This window comes from Melopsittacus undulatus, chromosome 4 (genome assembly GCF_012275295.1).
Source record: "Melopsittacus undulatus isolate bMelUnd1 chromosome 4, bMelUnd1.mat.Z, whole genome shotgun sequence".
NCBI lineage: Eukaryota > Metazoa > Chordata > Aves > Psittaciformes > Psittaculidae > Melopsittacus > Melopsittacus undulatus.
Genome location: NC_047530.1, coordinates 30135299 through 30153840, shown reverse-complemented (window position 1 = coordinate 30153840; position 18542 = coordinate 30135299). Strand labels below are relative to the sequence as shown.

Sequence of the window (18542 nt, the reverse complement as noted above, 5' to 3'; positions counted from 1 at the left end):
ATTTACCTTAAAAGCGTTTGGATGATCTAAAAGCCTATATGACTATGTAGCATTTTTTATATATAAAATGTATTTGTGTACACATATACACATATACAGATAGATACAAAAATAAATTCATTTAAGCACAAAAGGAGGTACAGCCTGAGCAATAAAATCCCATTTGTCTCAATAGACCATAGAGTCTTCTGTGCAATTTGTCTCTGTGACAGCTTCTTTCCTCTTTCTCTGCCATGCAGCCAAGAGTCTCAAAACTATTAGAACTTGCTATAAAATAGTAAAACACAAATCTACCCTCTTCTGCAACATCAAGGTTTGTATATTTAACCCTCAACACTGAGGGAGGAAACCTTAATCTCTAAAGAAGGAGAGTTAAGAAAGAGAAAACCCAAATAAATCAGTGCAACTGAGTAATTATGTAACAATAAATGCATTATGTTAACTGCCAAAACGGGGGGGGGGGGGGGGGGGAAAACCCACCATTTTGGACAAGTTCACCTGGCTGCTTCAAAACAAACCACACAACACTAACAGCACCAGCAGTTATCTGATTCCCTACCATCTCGTCCACATCCTGCCCCTCCAACATCCACCTCTCCCAAGTAGACTGAAAACCTGTGTTTCCTGCACACACCATGTGCTTCTCCCTACCTTAGCTATGCAATCCAACAAAATACTTACACTATTCATGTACAGCTCTCTAGTCCTGAAGTACCTTAGGAAAGGTAGAATTAAGTAAGAATCATATCATTATTTCTAGTTACATTTATAAATAAATATAATCTCTGAAGGGGTTTCCTGCAGAACTAAATACCTTTTGACCCAGGAGCTCTGTACCATTTTCTCTCTAAGTGTAATTGTAGCTCTGTCTGAGCCAGCAGCATGCAGTTCTTAAAGCTGTCAAACACTCCTCTCCAAAAGCCTTCAAAGTGCTCCCCAGAGCAGTGAGGAGCTCTAGAAATGCAGTGCTTCTGTGCTATTCTGGGGCTGGAGAAGGCTGCACACAGATAGCGAGGCAGTGGTAAGGAGCAGAATCTTCAACATACAGCTTTTCCAGAACGGCAACAGGACTTTATTCCTAAAGATGAACCACGCAAGAACTAATTATTTCTCCCCAACATAATAAAGTCTTAAGTTTATTATGTTCTGTAGCACTTAACAGTGATGTTTACCTCTCTCCCTCTAAGCTTTTTAGCTTAGTATTTCATGAAGGATCTCCCTATTTCCACACATAACCCAAGGAGAGGTGTGTTCCCACTCTCCACCCTAAAGAGTGAGGAAAGGAGGTGAAAAACACGTAAATGAAAGCTGGAGGATACCTAACCCTAGCCTTGCATTAACCTCACAGCCCCTGTAAGTTGCACTGTAGGCATTTTTCATTTTCAACTGTGAACTCAGAAAAACATTTACAATAGTAGCTTCATCTCAGTGAGTACTCTCCCACAGTAGGCAGCCATGGGATCTCATAAATATAGCTCTGGAGCAGAGCCTAATTTTCTGCTCATAGCTTGAATGAGTGTGAACTCAGCATTCAACTAGATTCTCTTATGCAAAATCCCATCAATAAGTTTCTGCTCCATGCACTGCCATAGACACTTTTCCATGCCACTGAGACTTCCCCATAGAGAAGCCCGTTCATTCCTCTGCTTACCAACAGTCATCTTTCAGCAAGTTACGCCAGCGTTTCAAAATCCTGAGAGTACTCAGCTAGTGGTAAATTGCTACCATTCACTGCTGCAATGAAATATAGCAATTCAGCATGCTGTAGATAGTGTTTTGGTATCTTAAGTCACTGGCTAAGGGCAGCAATTTGGTTTCTTTTCTACTGCAGCAAAGTAAAAACCACTCACATTTAAGATCCCTGGAGTGAGTCCTACCACAAATCCTTACATCAGTTCACAGGACAAAGTTTCTGTAACACCCAGAAGGGAATCTGAAGAACATAACTAATGAATTAAAATGTACTGTCACTAAAAATTATTTTTACAGATACTGAGTGAGATGCAGAAGCATCATTTACGCACACAGCAGCTACTTTTCACAGCCCTCAGTCTCCATTCTGCTGTTGTTTACTCACCAGTAAGTCAAAAGCAGCTCCTCAGCAGCCAGGAGTCCAAACTGGTGGGTAACAGAAGAAAACAAGTAATGTTCCAGGCTGAGAAGGGCCAATAGTGACCTACCAAGAATTTGGGATGCAAAAAAAAACCTATGTCAAAGTCAGAAGGTCACTCCTCTTCTTCCTCCCTACTGTTGCTTATCTTGCATGACCTCTGTCACCAATGAGTCTGACACCAGTTACAGCTACAAGAAATTCAGGACTTTCTAGAAATCAGCTGAGTTGCCAACAAGCAGGTAAATCTTGTCAGCATCCAATAAATGTGCTTATTCTCCAGAAAAGAGAATCACAGTTTTAATGCCATTGCAACAATATGCACTAAATGACCAGACATGGCAGCAACGATAAGCATGGTACAGGTGTAGTATCTCGCCAGAATTCTCAACAGCTCCAGCCACATGAGCAGTTAAGATCTGAAGGCAGGCTAAGAGGGATCACAGACACAATGGCATGGCAGAGCAGAGGCATTATGCAGTCTCTCAGAGAGCTAAGGGTGAGAACCATTGTGAACTTCAGTCCTGGAAACTGATTATGCTCAAAGGGAAAACATCTCAGGAAGCTCTCACTAAAAGCAGCACCAGTGAGGAAGGTGCTCCTTGCCCTCGTGCACAAGGCCAGTTAGTCCCAGGCCAGCCAGACTCTGCTGAATGGCACGTGTCCCAGTCGCTGTCCACAGGGCTACTGACCAACAGCAACACCTCTGCTCCTTCAGAAGAGCCATGGTTTTTCCACAATTAAAGAAAACGTAGGGTATTACTTCTGTGCCTGAATTCTCCCAAACCAGAGAAAACACACATCGGAGTAAGCCAGAAAAACTAAGATAAAAGACTGATACAAGTATTCAAGCAGATGTACAGGATCCATTTTACCTTTAAAGAGCACAAGTGTCAAGGACTCATAAGTGCACCTGAATGAACCGCCTGTTTCTCTGCTGTTCGTCACTTACGCACTGCCACGCCATCAGCACTGGCATCTCCCCTCTCACCCAGCCCACATGTAATAGTTCCCAGCTCTGGAGCTGAGCAGGTACTTTGCTTCTGGCCAGCTCTGAGGTACTGGTGCATGTGGGGAATGGCTGGGAGAGGGACTGAAACTAAGCGAGACTTAGATCAAATGACACATGCTAGGAAGCAAAACTAAACAGTTTCTTTCCTTGAGCTCAGAACTTTAATACCAAATCATAACAAGCCAGTTCTACTACTGAAAAACAAAACCTCACTGTTCTTAAACTGACTTAGACCAAAAGTACCAGAAAACCAGCAAGACTCATACACATCTCATCAAAGCAAATTTTCTTCAGTATCTTCCTTTACCTAGAAGACAGAAGACTTAACTTATACTGGGTCAAAAATACCAGATCATGAATCAAAAGATAAAAGCAAATACTTAAGAGATAGAAACCTTTAGTAGCTCAAAAAATACATATAAACATACATCACAGTCTTTCCCTATATGCTTACTGTGCAAAACTTACTCAGAAGCAGCCATGTGGGGATTTTTAAGCAAATACATGTTTACAAGACTAACTGCATCATAACATATTGCTTTGTTGCAGCTACATGCAGTGCTTGTACCACGACCTCACCTAGGTCATCCCAATCTTGAAAATAAGTTGAATATTTCTATGTGCTAAGCCCCCACTGACCAGCATACAAATATCAACTAAATTAAAAATAAGAGTCACACCGGGTCCCCTTTTCACAAGGATTCCAGCTTGTGTTACCCTGGATCATTCAGATGGTTCAGCTGGATTTATGATGAAGACACAGCAATTAGCTGAAAACAACGCAGAAGGAACAGGTATGAGCAGCCTGGAGATTGCTCCTCACACCCCACCAGGCCAGTATGAACGATGCTACCAGAAACACAGAGCTGCCCCAGGAACGAGCCAAGGCTTCAGCTGCCTTGGTCAGGGAGTGGAACGCAGCAACTGCCTGAAACCAGAGCAAGGAAAGGCAGCTTCTCCAGCAACTCCAAGGCTCCTTCAGGATGCCTGAAGAGTATTTTCAACTTCTCAGTTATTTTCAACTGCTCAATTATGATCAAGTCCTTCAGGAGGTCCTCACCCAGGAAAAGAAGCCAGGCAGCACAATTTGCTGTGCTCTTTCAGCCAGCATAAAACACTTCCCTTTTAGGAAAGGAAGGAGGAAGTCTAAAGAACACATACCTCGTAATTAAAACGGATGCTCGCACTGAAGTGCAAGACAGAAGAACACACACTTGGCCAAATGAGCAAGCTCGGTTCATCTCTGATGTTCAGCCACAAGTGGAGGTAGCACAATTACCATTGTACGCCTGCCTGGTGCTCAGAGGTACGTCTTGCCTACCACCACAGGATCCCCCACAGGTCAGTGCTCACAAATGGACACATGAAGCACTCCTGTATACTCCAACCCCATCATCGAGGACTCCTCCACTCAAAGCAGAGCACAGCCCCAGGATCTGTGCTTCCTTTGCTGGCACTGACAACAGCAGTTCATTAGCTCTCTGACAGAAGAAACCTGAGTGGTGATGAGGACATAAAAGACAGCAATACAGAAAAGCCTGACAACTGATTTTATGGACAGCCTTCCCTCCTCCATGATAGCTTTTCAGAGGATTCACAGGACAGCTCCATCCAGAGCCACCTCTACGGCCAATATTCAGATCTTTGAGCAACAGAAACCAGTCTTGAGATAAAGAGAAAACACCAAACAAAACCACATCCCTGTGCAGTTTTCTTAGGACCATTTCACCCATGTATGGGCCCAATACCACACCAAGGATGTATCTGACTGAATGCACAAGCACCCCCAGTGATTTAAGTGCAGCCTGTGCTCTCAGAGGTAGGAGCAACTCCCACCCCTTCCCCATGGTCTCCAGCTGCCAGGTCAGCTCTGAGCTGGCAGAAAGCTGCAGGGATGGTTTCATGCCACATTAAACAGAGCTGAGCCCACGGCCTGTGCTGACACTGGTGCTCCTCTGACCACAGTGACCATGAGCTAAGCAGAGAGCTAAAAATGAATCCAATCAAATCAGCCCACTGAAAAATAACCCAAACAAAAACTAGCACAGTTTTCGGTCTGCTTGTGGCATGGTGGCACATCTGTCAGTATGAGCTCAAGAGAGGTCACAATACAACCCCAGATCAGTTCAGCCCCACAGCAAAGGGAACAAGCAGCCAGTTTGGGAAGGGACCATGCCTGATGGTGGCAGCCCAGATTTTAATCACTTTAAGTCAGATGTAAAACACTATGAAAAGCCACTAACACAGGCCACTTGCACAACAAATAGCACAGCCCTGCTCCCAAAAGAAATGTCTCAAGCAAAAGAAAGCCTCCCATTGTATTTAAACTTATTTAATCTTAGCCTTTGCCTTGTGGTGGATCCCACATCCAATACCCCATCAAGCAGTCACACACCAACTCTCCCTGCAGCTGCCAGTCTCTATCAGGCTTTTCTTCTGTGAGTAATGCCTTGCCTCCTTAGCAATTCCTCACCCTCCCCATCATCTACTTCTTCCATTGTGTCGGCACAGCTGTTTCTTGGACTACACTGAGACCTGGATCAGGGAATTGAGCTGAAAGGCAACTCAAGAATTAGAAAGAGGGAAAGATAAAAATCCAGCCGGATCAGATCCCTGACCAGATCCACAGTTTGTCACAGAAATGCAAGAGTTCACGTGCCAGGAAGGTGTTAAAGCAAACAGCCAGGAACAAGGGAGGTGCAACCATGGCTGAAAAAAAGGACTCATCAACCCCACTACTCCTCAAGCCCAAGGGCTCGCTCCTGCTTTCTTGTCTGGACTCCTTCAGTGCAGCTAAATACATTTCATATGCTCTTGCTCCGGATTAGGAGCACAGATATGGCCAGTTACTCCAATTTATTTAACCTAAGCAGCCAGTTCTCTTGGGTAGGTCAATTGCCTGTCAATGTGCAACCAACACCCCAGTTACCCAGCAGGGTGCCTGCCCATGGGCTATCTTAACCAAGAGCAAGATAACGTAAAATACCTTAGATAAAAGGCCCAGAGGACTCCCCGGATATTGCCAGCTCTTCATTACTTGAAAAAAAAAAAAACCTGATTATGTTTTGCACAGCTGTAAACCAGTTAATACAGGCAGACTCCACAGCAGGAGTAAGCTCCGATGTAAAGTCAACCAGCTGAAAGCCAGTGAAACAGAAGCATGCTATTTCCACACACAGCTTTAGGAAATCTGTTCTTTAAATATTCTGTGTCATTTCTGGGGTTTGCACTTCAAAAACAAGACTGAAAGGGTTCAAGAAAAGCTCTCCATAAATTGTCTGATATCTGGAAGCTACATGTTAACATTTCTAGAGTACAGTTCTAGAGACTTTTATGATTGCTCTGGAATAAGATGACCCTCATTTCTCTGCATACCAATTTGAGGAGAACATTTCTGCTACTAGATAGCTTTTTAGTATGACATACTAGAGTATTAAAAAAATGGACTTAAACTAGACAAATTTCATCTTAAAATGACAACATCTTCTATTAAAAATGTGGGAAATTAACAGCTGGACCACTTATTTAGGACATTATTTTATTAATGGAGTCAACATTATCTGAAGCCTTTAACATGAATCTTGGGTTGTTTTGCTGCTGGGTTTTTTTTCCACTTTACGTCCACCAAACATTATGAATGTGGTGAAATTCTGACGCTGGTGTTATTTGGGTCAGTCTAGGAGATAACAGTATTAAAAATGGAGGAGATCATTCCTATCCCCAGAATGCCACCACGCTTTCACAGATCTTGAACAATAATGTTAAAGAGGGTGAACAGGATCCTTCATCCCTCACCTTTGTGTATATGCAGATTGGATTAGGAGATTCTAAGGAAAAACAAGCAAGCTCCTTCTCCTCTCCAACTAGCACTTGTATTTCTGCAGGTATGCAGGGTTTACCTGTTGGAAGGCTGGACATTATCACAGCAAAGATCTTGGCAGGAGGGAGCTCTGAAGTCTCCTGCACCCAAAGGGTCCCCCCACAGCTCTCATCAGGTGCCCTGGCAGAGCCCTTAGGTGAGGCAGTGCAATAGATGAGGACAAGTCAGATATCGATTCTTGCAGAGCCCAAGGACCACTCAGGAGACCTTAGATCTCATAGCCTGCCCCAGACGGAGGAGGAGCCTGGCTGGATCTCCATGACCTAGTTATGGACCATGTACTTCTAAGAATAACTTCCACATCAAGCTAGGGGAATTTTCTTCTCCTGTCCCCATAAACATATCCTTTACCCTCATTACATTTTTATTAAGACATCCCTCAGTACGAGTGCAAAACAAACATTTAAGAGGCTTGAATTTCTTCAGCATGCACACAGCCAGGCGCATGTGTGCGTTTGCCTATCTCAGACAACACAGAGCAGACACAAAGAGGAACCCTCTTGATAGGATGGATGCCTGAAGAAGCACAGATGGAGGAAAGACAGCAGAATAGCAGAAAGGAACATGGGACGAGACCCCCAGCTCAGCTCCTGTAACAGTGGGCTCTTCGCTGAGACAAAAAATTACAGAGAAGCCAACAAGGTCAAACAGCCTTTCCCCTAGTCCACTCGTTTGATAATAATGATCAAGAAAGTCTGCATTCATGAAAGGCAGAGATGTATCCCATGCCCTGAAAATACAATCCTACCAGCCTTTGCGCAACTCAGGAATCCCTACAGGAATAAAACAAACCTTCAACGGAGGGAAAAAGATTGGGCTTATAACAAAATTTTTCAACAAACCCTCAGCTAGAGCAGCACTAGTGGGCGCAGCTATAATTACAGCAAACCTACATAATGGGTCTGAACTAGCTTAGTCCTTTCCCTGCAAGCAGAGAAGCTGCCACATCAGTAACTCTGTTGCTAGGGCAACTGCTTACTTTCCATATCAACTGCAAACTCGTTGCTATTGGAGACACATATACAAGAAGAATTCCTCTCTACAGCCAAGGACCAGATGGTAGGGAAGTCAGGGAAGTCACGGGCTAACGGGCCATACACTAGAGGACATTTAGATCTGTACATTCACAATAGAATTAATGTGAACGACTGAATTCACAGGTCTGTCAGTATAAACAAAGCCAGGGAACTCCTCATCTACTCCCCATCATGTGATACTTCATACCCTAGCCAACTATTATTAAACTGCTGAGCTCAATGCAAAGAGGTTTGTACAATCAAGGGCTCAGCATTTTCCCTTCTTCAGCCCGGCTCTCCGTCTTGATCCAGGAGATCAGCCTCATCGCAAAGTTACATGAATAGTCACTCTGTCGGCTTGCCAGGTAAACCTGATGGCATTGCAGCTGAAGTGGAACAGCAGCAGTGCATAAACATATCCAAGGAGTAGAATGTCTTTTCCAAGCATTCCACACCAGACCTAAAAAGACCAGCATGGGGCAAGTCAAAAACTTAAGTGATGCAGCCCCTGTAAGTCTTCCTTTTCTTTCTCTCCCCTCTGTTACAGGGATTTCTCTCCAGGAATTGCAAGCATTCATATGCAAGCAGAAAAAGCTGCACACTATTAAATACATATTTAGCCCCATGAATATAAATTAGTGGAACCCAAGATTGAGAAAACTACTATGCAGAGGGAATTCAAAAAAGAATTAAGTGTTCAGCAGAACTTTTTTTAGAAAAACAATTACTGAAAGGCTACACAAACAAACACAGGAAAGCAAAAGTTAGGGAGGAAAAGCTTCTAGCTTTTCACGATGTGTTAATGCACATCAACCAGCAAATGCCTACAATTCCCAGCACCGATTAACTCCTTCCCCCCATACCATACATGTTTCAGAGCCTGTCTTGTTAGCATTTTGTAAAGTGCCATTTGCTAAATACTTTTTTCCCCCACATAAAACCAGTAAGGCAGGCAGACTCCAAACCTGCAATTTGTGGAATCTGGCTGCAAACGGGCAGAAGCAGCAAGAAGCGATTCCTCAAAAAGGAAAAAGCCTAAAACCAGAGAACCCTTCAGATGGACACCCCCCTTCTGAACAGCAGAGATGCTGGCTGCAAAGTATTCAGATCAACCCCAAGTGTGCGTGTGCACACACACGAAGGTATTTTCAAAGCCAGCAGTTGACATTTACTGCTTTCCAAGTCCACAATTAGCTGTCAAGCACCTGATTCAGCAACTCTGACCAAGCGCCAGTTCTGTGCTCAGGACTATGTCTGCCACATCCCCTGGCCAGGACATGAGAAAAACCCAGCAGGAGATTTAAATGACCTGCCTTGCTGTGTTGTACAGCTGAGATTCTCATCTCATTCACCATAATGCTGGCTACCTGCAGTTATTAGCATATCCAGGAGGTGGAAGAAATTCTTTCTCATAACCTGGGATTTTCAAGAAATGAGTAAAACCCCACCTCGTTATTCACACAGGCAAGGCCTCCCACCACACCTTGCTGTCTAGCTATGTAACCATGGCTCTAATCACAGATTCGAGATGCAGGTGACTAGTCATGCATTGTGCTCTGCCACTTCCCTGCAGAGAAGCTGCGCGTCGTGGTATTGTTCATGCGAGCTCAGCAGACTGCCGGATATTTGACAGATAGACATGAAGACAAGTTCCTCATAGGAAGGAAGCTGTAATCTAAACAGTCAACTTGTAAACAGAGGAAGAGGGACAGAAAGAACACAAATGGCAATGCTAAACACATGCCTTGCCAGTTACAACGTTTTGTGGGTTTCTTAAATGTACTGTGTGAAGGGTTCTTATGGTCTGGGACTGGATCCTAGCAGTCTGGGCATGTTACTTGTTATTATAGTCTCACTTCCAAACAAGAATTAAGATTCTGGCTTACACAAAACAAGACCCAGTTCAGGAACTTGTTCTTATTTTTTTTTAAATCCCATACACAATCTTTCATGGCAGCTAATTGATAAAAATACCAGAGTGTGATCAGCAATACATGGGTTCTAGGGAATAATATCCAAAAAAAGGGGGAAGTTGGGGAAATAGAAAAAGGAAAGCTCCAGAGAAAAGATAGTTAAGAAATCTAAAATGAAAAGTTGCTACTTTAGGGTAATGTATGACTCTTGCTCTAGAGTTACTTGAGCTCCTACTCCACAGCATTTAAAGTTAAATGACACACAAAATAGGGAGAACAGCACCACCAACAGAAGTCTAGTTTCAGGGTTACTAGTTACAAGACAATCCTGGCATTTACTTCACCGAAATACAAAAGTTAAGTGCATCTATTGTTTCTACCAGAAGAGAGTGTCCACTTTCTGACTGTCAGCCAATTTCAGAGACAAACAGTCAGTGATGTGATTTTACCACCTATTTATTTCACTAACCTGTGAGAAGGCCTGTGAAATTAATCTGCAAACTGATATTTTCATCAGTATACTCATACTTTGCTAAAGTTTCATCCAGAGCACTACTTCTTGAGACGGTTGCCTTCAGAACCTGATACCTGCTCCCAGGCAGACTAACGCAGCAGAAGGCTTTGCAAAGGGCTGCCTCCCCTGCCTCACTTCCCCATTTCCTCCTCACAGCCTCTTCTTGCAGATGCTCCTGAGGATTCAGCAATGAAACCAGGCAATGACAAGAGAGACCCAAAATCAGAACCGTGCACCACAGGCTTCTGCCACTGCACCAGTCACAGAAGCTACACGAGCCCAGGAAGCGAATGACTGAAATTCCTGTAAATGAGAAGTTTCATCTTTGATGCCAGACCAGTATCCTCTCTCTGAAGAGTTTCTCTAAAACCTGTCTGAAATGGAACCAAAATTCAGAACTACTTCTGTCTGTTTAAGAGAAAGGGAAGCTTTTTCAGATTACAGCACAGACCAGGGAAAAAAGCAATGGACTCTTACATAAGGCATACCCTTTCACTATACATTTGTATAAGCCAAGAACAGCAAGCAGCCTATTTATAACATGATTACATTCATCTAGTATAGCTGGAAACCATTACCACAGCATGGTAACTAAAAACAATATTTAACCACTATGCATGAAGATACCAGCTGGGGGGGAAAGCAAAAACACACACACACCCCTAGTACTTTCTTACAGATGTCTAGACAATGAATTTAATAAAAACAGAATGAGCCATACTAAAGAAATGTTGGCTCTCTGAATTTCATGAACTACGTTACCAGGGACAGCGTTGCATATTCTGCATTTCACTGTTACAGACATGTTTTGGGATTAGCAGGTCAATATTTTCAGAGCCAGATCAGTTTCCATAGTTCCAAACTTACCTGACTTCTGTCTTTGTCCACTTTCTTAAAACACTTATTCAAGGATAGATTATGTCTCACAGAATTTTTCCATCCAGTGGGTGCGTTTGCAAAATATGGAAAGTGTTCCAAGATCCAGTTGTATATATCCTTTACAGGCAGTCTTTTGGTTGGCGAGTCCTCAATGGCCATAAATATGAGGCAGCTAAAGGAGTAAGGAGGTTTGCAGTTGGGGTTCTGCTTGGCATCATAGGGCATATCAGAGTGGGCAGGAGATGGTGGCGTGTCATCACCAATGTCCTGAACAGGACTAACGCTCCTTAACACCGAGTCCCCAAAGCTTTTCAGCAAGTTCTTGCTCTCATGTAACCAGTTCAAATTAGTTAGCTCTTCATCTTCCATGGCCCCTTTATCTAATCTGATGGCAGGCAAAGAGAAATCTAGGTCTTCGTCATCATGAAGTGCCTTGGATAAATCACTATCTTGGTAACGTTGGCTCAATCCGCTGGGAACACTAATTCCTGAGCCCTCTGGCTTCTTACTGGGAGGCATGACTGGACCCATTTAGACAGCAACTCCTGGAAGAGTGAATCCAAAGGAAAGGGAGAAAGAAACAGAGAAAAGTTAGCTCATAAAAAGATATTGCATAACATTTTGTTAGCTTTTCCCTAACTGGTCACTTGGCCTTTTGCCACCTGTATTAAAAATTACAGACTGTTTACTCATCCACAACTGTGGAGTGAAATAAGCTGAAGTCAGGACAAGGGAAGAAATTTCAACTAATAGAATGAAACCCAATACACCTCAGTTCTTCAAGTACATGAAGCTCCACACAGCAGATCCCTTTAATGATGAATGTGTATATCAAATCATTGAACACTCCTGTTGTACCACTTCAAAAAGCATATGAACTAGAAAGAAAAATATTAAATAAAAAATAGAGGGGTCCACTTCTGAGGACAATACAACAGCACCATGTTTAAAGTCACTCTGGCTAAAGGCTGATGCAGACAAGCATCAAACCTGACTACAGCTCCAAAAAGTCAGAAATGACAACAGAACTTCAAAACCACCTGGGGTAGGAGAAGGGAGGAGGGAAAGCAGCGCATGGAAGTTTTGGGACCAGGGCCAAGACATGGGGAAACAAGCGCCAGAGGAATAGAGCACTTTAAAAATGTATGTAAACAGAGAAGATTTTTACATAAGCTGAGCTGTATTTCAAACGTGGCAGAAAACAGAGGCAGAAAGACTGCTGGGATGCCCATCAGTGGCACTGGAGAGGTGGACAAGCTGCAGAGGGCACTGCACCAGCAGGCCCCGGGAGTACACCTGCAGTCAGTAACATTCCAGAGGACTTGAGCCCTTCTGAAGCTGGGTGAAACCGAGCACCTGTCCAGCTCAAGAGAAGCAGACAGGAGCCAAACAATTCCACCTCAGAAGCAAGACTCAGACTCTCTTAGCTTCTCCTTACAGTTAAACTGCCAGGATTTAGGTCTGGAAATGTGAACAGCAGTGCAGTAAAACTGAGGAGAGTTAATACCGGATTTAAAAACAACGAAGCTTCCTGCACAAGTGTTGAACCAGAGCAAAATGATTCCCTGTACCAAAACCGTATCCTCAGCAGTTCCCTCAAATCATGTGGTCACAGAGTCAATACCGTAAATGAAGGGGGAAAAAAAAACTACAGGCAACAACAGAATGAAGATCAATGTACAGGAAAGAAAGAGAAGGACATCCATTCTGAGAAGGAGAAATGATGCAGTTTTAGCTGTTACGAAAGGGTAAAAATGGAAAATTAAAGTTCCTCAGGTCTTTCTAAACGCACTTTACACCAAAGCAGCCATTACTAAAAAGAAACATACAGAACTTTCATGCACAGAAGCCTGTTAACACACACCATCACCCAATAAGCTTAGCAAACATGTGGTTTTACACAAGTATCTGGAAGAGGAAAAAATACCGAGGCAGATATAAACACAGGGAGGCCAAACTTACGTAGGTCCCACTTCCTAGCTTTCAAAACAGCATCCAGCACAGCCAGAAGGTAAACACCAGTATCGCTGGTGTCCGGGGGCACTGGCATCGCCTACGTACGCCACACACTCAACTTTGACTCCAAATGGAAGTTACGTCCCAGGAGCTTCTAAACAGGAAAATTATGATGGCTGACAGTAAAGTAATTTAATTGCACTGTTGCTATGACAACATGCTGCTCTCTTTCTGTTTAATTTGCTTATTTGCCAGTATCCTCCCAAAGGGCCGTATCATACCATCCCTTTTTTCTCTGTTTTCCCCTCCCCAGTCCTCACGGACGCCGGGGGTGACGGGGCTGCCCCGCCGAGCCCCCTCGTACCGGCCACAGGCGTCTGCGGACTGGGCGGGAGCGAGGATTGCCGGGAGCTGACACCCCGTGTGCGGCGGGGCTCGGCCGCGGCTGCACCCGGGGACTGGAGCGGGGCGGGGGAGGGGGGGTCACACGACTCTGTTAAGGAGGCCCGTGGCGGTTGCCGCGGCGCCCCACCGCCAGACAAAGGAGCGCCGGTCACATGCGAGCCCGCAGTTGGACCAACATCTTTAACACGCCGCCAGCCGACACACGCTGAAGTAGCCACCCGCCCGAGGGGGCTCCGCGCCGCCCGGCGGGGGCCCGCAGCCCCGGGGGCAGGCGCACAGCGGCGCCCCCCCCGCTCCACGTTCACACTGTACTGCTCGCACGGAGAGGGGGGAAACGCGGGGAGCGGGCGTCCATTGGCCGCCGCCGCAGCCAATCAATGGCGTTGCTAGGAGACTGGCACTGCTCCGGCGGGGCGGGCGCGGGCGGCCGGCGGCGCGCATACCTCCAATGCCGGCCAGATGTCACCGGCCCGCCGCCACGGAGCACAACTTCTCCCGCACCGCCTGCCCCCCGCCGCGCCTCTCCCGGGCCCCTCCTGACGGACACGCGTGTGTGTGTGTGCGTGTGTGTGTGAGCGGGGTGCGTGCGTGCCCCAAAGTCCTGCCCAAGCGGCAATCGCAGCCCCCGGTGGGACCTCTCCGGGCCAGAGCGGCCCCGCGGCTCGGCCCCGCGGCGCGGCCGGACGGGCTCGGCGGGGACGCGGCGGCGCGCTCCCTGCGGCCGCGCACCAACTCCTGGCCAAGTTGTGGCGCGGGGCGGCCGCGGGGCCGGGGCGAACAGAGAAGAGCCGGCCGAGCCGGGCGGGACCGCGCCACCCCCCAGGCGGGCCCGCCAGCTCCTTGCGCAGTCCCCGCCAACACCACCGCCGCCACTAACTTACCTGGCGGGGAGCGGCGGCTTCACCGCGGTCCCTTCATGGCTGTGGTGCAAACTTTCATCTGACGGAGCCGGGCATCGCTCAGCCTGAGCCCCGAGGGTGCCGCGGGGGTCCCGGTGCAGGGGGCTCCGCCGCCAGCATGGGACCCGGCCGCCGCCAGCCCCCCGCCCGCCCCGCACTCCCGACGGGCAGCGGTCAGCCTCGGTGCGAGCCGAAGAGCGAGAAATTGTTTCCACTGCAAACAAAAAAGGCGACACATGACCAGGGAGGGAGGGGAGAGAGGGAAAACGTGGGCTGGGCCAGCCGAGACGGGAGAAGCCGCGGAAGGGAGGGCCGCCGGCGGTGGGGGAGGGAGGCGGCGCGGGCGGCGCTGCTCAGGGCAGGCGGCTGCGACCCCGGCCCGGCACCCCGGGGTGCACCCGCCGCCTCCAGCGTCTCGGACGCGACCCGTCCTCCCGCGGGGCGCCCGACGGCGTGGCGCGGAGCAGCGTCGGGGCGGCGGCGTTTGCCTGGGGCGGGTGTTAGACAGGGAGCGGGGCGGGAGGCACCCGAAGGGAAGTCCCCGGTGTGGGGGGATCTGGCAGCGCGGCCGGTGCCCATCGGCGGGGCGGCAGCGGCGCTCCCACTTGTACGAGTCTCTCCCTCTGCCCGTGGTGTGGCGGGAGGCGCGGCCACACCGACCCCCGCTAAACTGCAACAAACTACACGGTCTCCACTAAGGGCACCTCAAGTCCACAGCGCAACACACCGGAGCACTGCTCTCCGCTCCGAGAGGAGCAGGGGCGACATCTCCTAACACCAGGCTCCGTCCTGCACATCTCCCACAGGCAAGTGGCTCCTGCCGAGGAGGGAAAAACCTGAGAGCCCACTGACGAGGCACGACCCAAGCCTCCGGTACGAGTCCCACGGCCGGGTTCAAACAGATCTGCCCCGCTCCTGTGTCCAGAGCGGGGTGCAATGCGCGCCGGCGGGCAGCAGCCGCCGGGGATAATGCCGGGGTCTCTGCTGCTGGCTCGGTGCGTCGCGAAGCTACGGCCTCTGCTGAGCAGTAAAGAGCCGTGCTGCAGAAATCTGCAGTAACTGCAGAGGCGAAACCCCAGCAGTTTAGTTCTTCAGTCTAATGAAATCTGCTCCAAAATAAGGCCTGATTTAATGAAGAATGGCGCATTTTCTCTTCTGCTACCTTACCTTGACATAACTAGTATCAACTTGAGTTAAAAAACTCTTACCAACAGTTAAATGAGCTGGGGGGAACTAACTTGATTTAGAAATAAAAACAGAAGTTGCCCAGTCTAGACAGCACTAGTTAAATGTACAGTCTGCAACATGCTTGATCTCAAGCAGCTTCAATGATTCACAGCTCAAAATTAAGGTATGGCTGTACACCCCCAAAACAAGTAGAAGAAATGATTTTGTAGCTAATCCACAAAAACTGAGGATTTTCTGCTCTGGGTAAACAAGGCTTGCAGATTTAGCATACTTTGAAAATAATTTTCCTCTCAGTATAGAAAAGGTCCGCAGAAATGTGTAAATAAAATAATACAAATCAGAAATACAGGTATAGTCTTAGATCCTTTCCAATGCAGCCCTGGACACGGAAATCATCCCTAAACCAAGAAGAAAAGCATTTTAGCCATTTTAATAAGACAAGTTAGGACAGCTGTCTCAAGACCTTGCAGGAATTCTGTGCTGGCCCACAGTGTCAGTATTGTCCAGCTGAGCAGGGTCACCACTGTGTCCTCCTGCACGCCTGTGTCTGTGCTTAGTCACTTCCCAAAGCACGGGTCCCCCTTTTTATCTCTCTGACACAAAATGCACATTTTCAGCCAAGACTGGCAACTACTTCATTCTCAAAGTGCAGGGCTGAAAAGCATTTTGTTGACTCTCTCAAACTCGAAATTCCTGTCATAACTCGCCAAGACCTCCTTTTGCCGATAGCTTTCCTTCCCCTACCCTATGAACTGCTATTTCACATTCTTGCATGCTTCCAAGAAGACATGCCAGCAGCTGGATTGAAGAATGGGAAGAAAACCTATCAGGCAAGCAGAGTATCATCCTTACCCACTGGTAACCCTGCCCTGCGACTCCACCAACTCTAACACTCCAGCAGTCAGCAGACCATTAGTTTACACAGTTCTTATCTCATGGCCCTTTGGTTTCAAACCCAAATGAAATTACAAAGTCGTAACTCCACCCACCTGAATTTACTCCAAATGCCTCAGACATTTTTCTGAGTGGATCAACACTTCTCTTTATCGGCAAGCAAGGTGACTTATTGCATTTATCATCACTTGTAAAAATCAAGTGTCTTGAACAGACTACCAAGAAAAATTCAGCTAATGAGAAGTATTTCTGAAGTGAGAAGGGGAAGCCTCATGAGATGCAGGGCAGTATTATACCCTGAATACGTTTTGTATGCATCCTATTCAGGTACACTGCTCAGTTCTGCTGGAAATCAGTGGCAAAATTCCCCATCAATATGGGTGGAATGAGATCAGTTCCACGTTTTATACCCTTTCCGTGGCAGGTAGGAATTTCCCCAGAGCACACATAAGGATTACAGTGAAGGACCACCCTGAGACATTTGCCTTGTAGAGAGCAAAGCCAGCATAAACAAGTGCAGAGGCCAGCAGTAGGTGACACACAAGCCCAGGAGAGCAGGGGGACAGACTGCACGACAGGTTGGAGGGCTGGCATGGAGCTTCCTACTGTGGTGCCCCATGTGAGGGAGTGGTGATGGGGCAGCCTCTCACTGGCTCCCTCTCACTCCTAAGCTCAGCAGCAAATGGAACTGCTGGCTTCCAGAGAGATAAAACACCAACAGCGAAGTAAATGCTGGTGCCTTGTCCCCCAGTTTTTTCTGACTCTTTGCTGGTATACTTACTACAACTAATTCAAGAAAGGAAAATAGTCTCACATGGCACTACTGAAAGATCACTGACTGCTGGCTACATTAACAACAGCAGCACCAGAACATCCAATGTATGGCCATCAAGTAACTCACTGTAGTCTTAGCCAAGTGGCTGGTTTTGGCCAGGATAGAGTTAATTTTCTTCACTGTAGCTAGTATGGGGTTATGTTTTGGATTTGTGCTGAAAACAGTAATGATAACACAGGGATGTTTTTGTTACTGCTGAGCAGTGCTGACAGAGTCAAGGCCTTTTCTGCCTCTCACACCACCCTGACAGTGAGCAGGCTGGGGGTGCACAAGAACTTGAAAGGGACATAGCTGGGACAGCTGACCCCAACTATCCAAAGGGATACTCTCCACAGAATGTCATGCTCAACATATAAAGCTGGAGGAAGAGGAAGAAAGAGGGGGTTAACATTTGGAGTTACATCGTTTTGTCTTTTACCTCAACCCACGAGTTTTATCACTTCTACTTTTACAGTTCTCTTCTCCATGCGCACACAGGGGCAGTGAGTAAGCGGCTGTGCGTAGCTTAGTTGCTGGTTGGGGTTAAACCACAACAGCAAGCCACCAAATTCCTTAAGGTGTTGATTTTCCCATTTCTAAAGCAGGAATAACTCATTTAGCAAAATATTTGCAACACTGACAGATGAAAATTGTTTGTACATCAACACCAAAGTATTTGCTGTACTGAAGGCCGATTAGGAGTACCAACAGTGCAGAGCTGCACTTTAGCCTTGTGGGCTAATATGCAACAGTCTAATCTTTCCACTCAGATTTCAGAATACCAACTGCAGATGTTGCAGTATCTTATTTAATGAGGATTTCCAGCCATCTCCCTATACTCCTTTATCTCTTATCCTCCTCTAGATTGGAATCCCTGATAACATCCCACAAGCCGTCAAGCCAGCAAAGGTCACGGGCTCTTTATCAACCCTCTAAAGCTCATCTTCCCCCCTCCACCTCCATCTCTGCTGAGAACATCATCCTTTGCTAGTATTACGACCATGCCACATGATCTTGCTAAATATTTCTACTTTCTGTAGTCTGACCTCACGAATCTCACCT

At 46.8% G+C, this 18542-nt stretch overlaps 1 protein-coding gene across 3 annotated transcripts in view; it reads right to left on the bottom strand.

Moving 5' to 3' along the window:
* Window positions 1-14699, bottom strand: part of FOXN3 (forkhead box N3) — a 137737-nt gene extending 123038 nt beyond the window's left edge. For all 3 annotated transcript variants that reach the window (XM_034061934.1, XM_034061936.1, XM_034061937.1), the window contains exons 1-2: window positions 14567-14699; window positions 11313-11869 (exon numbers count right to left, since the gene is read on the bottom strand). In XM_034061934.1, coding sequence (XP_033917825.1) covers window positions 11313-11855 — 543 coding nt within the window. In that variant the 5' untranslated portion in view covers window positions 11856-11869; window positions 14567-14699. The remainder of the gene's footprint in view (window positions 1-11312; window positions 11870-14566) is intronic.
* Window positions 14700-18542: the final 3843 nt, after the last annotated feature.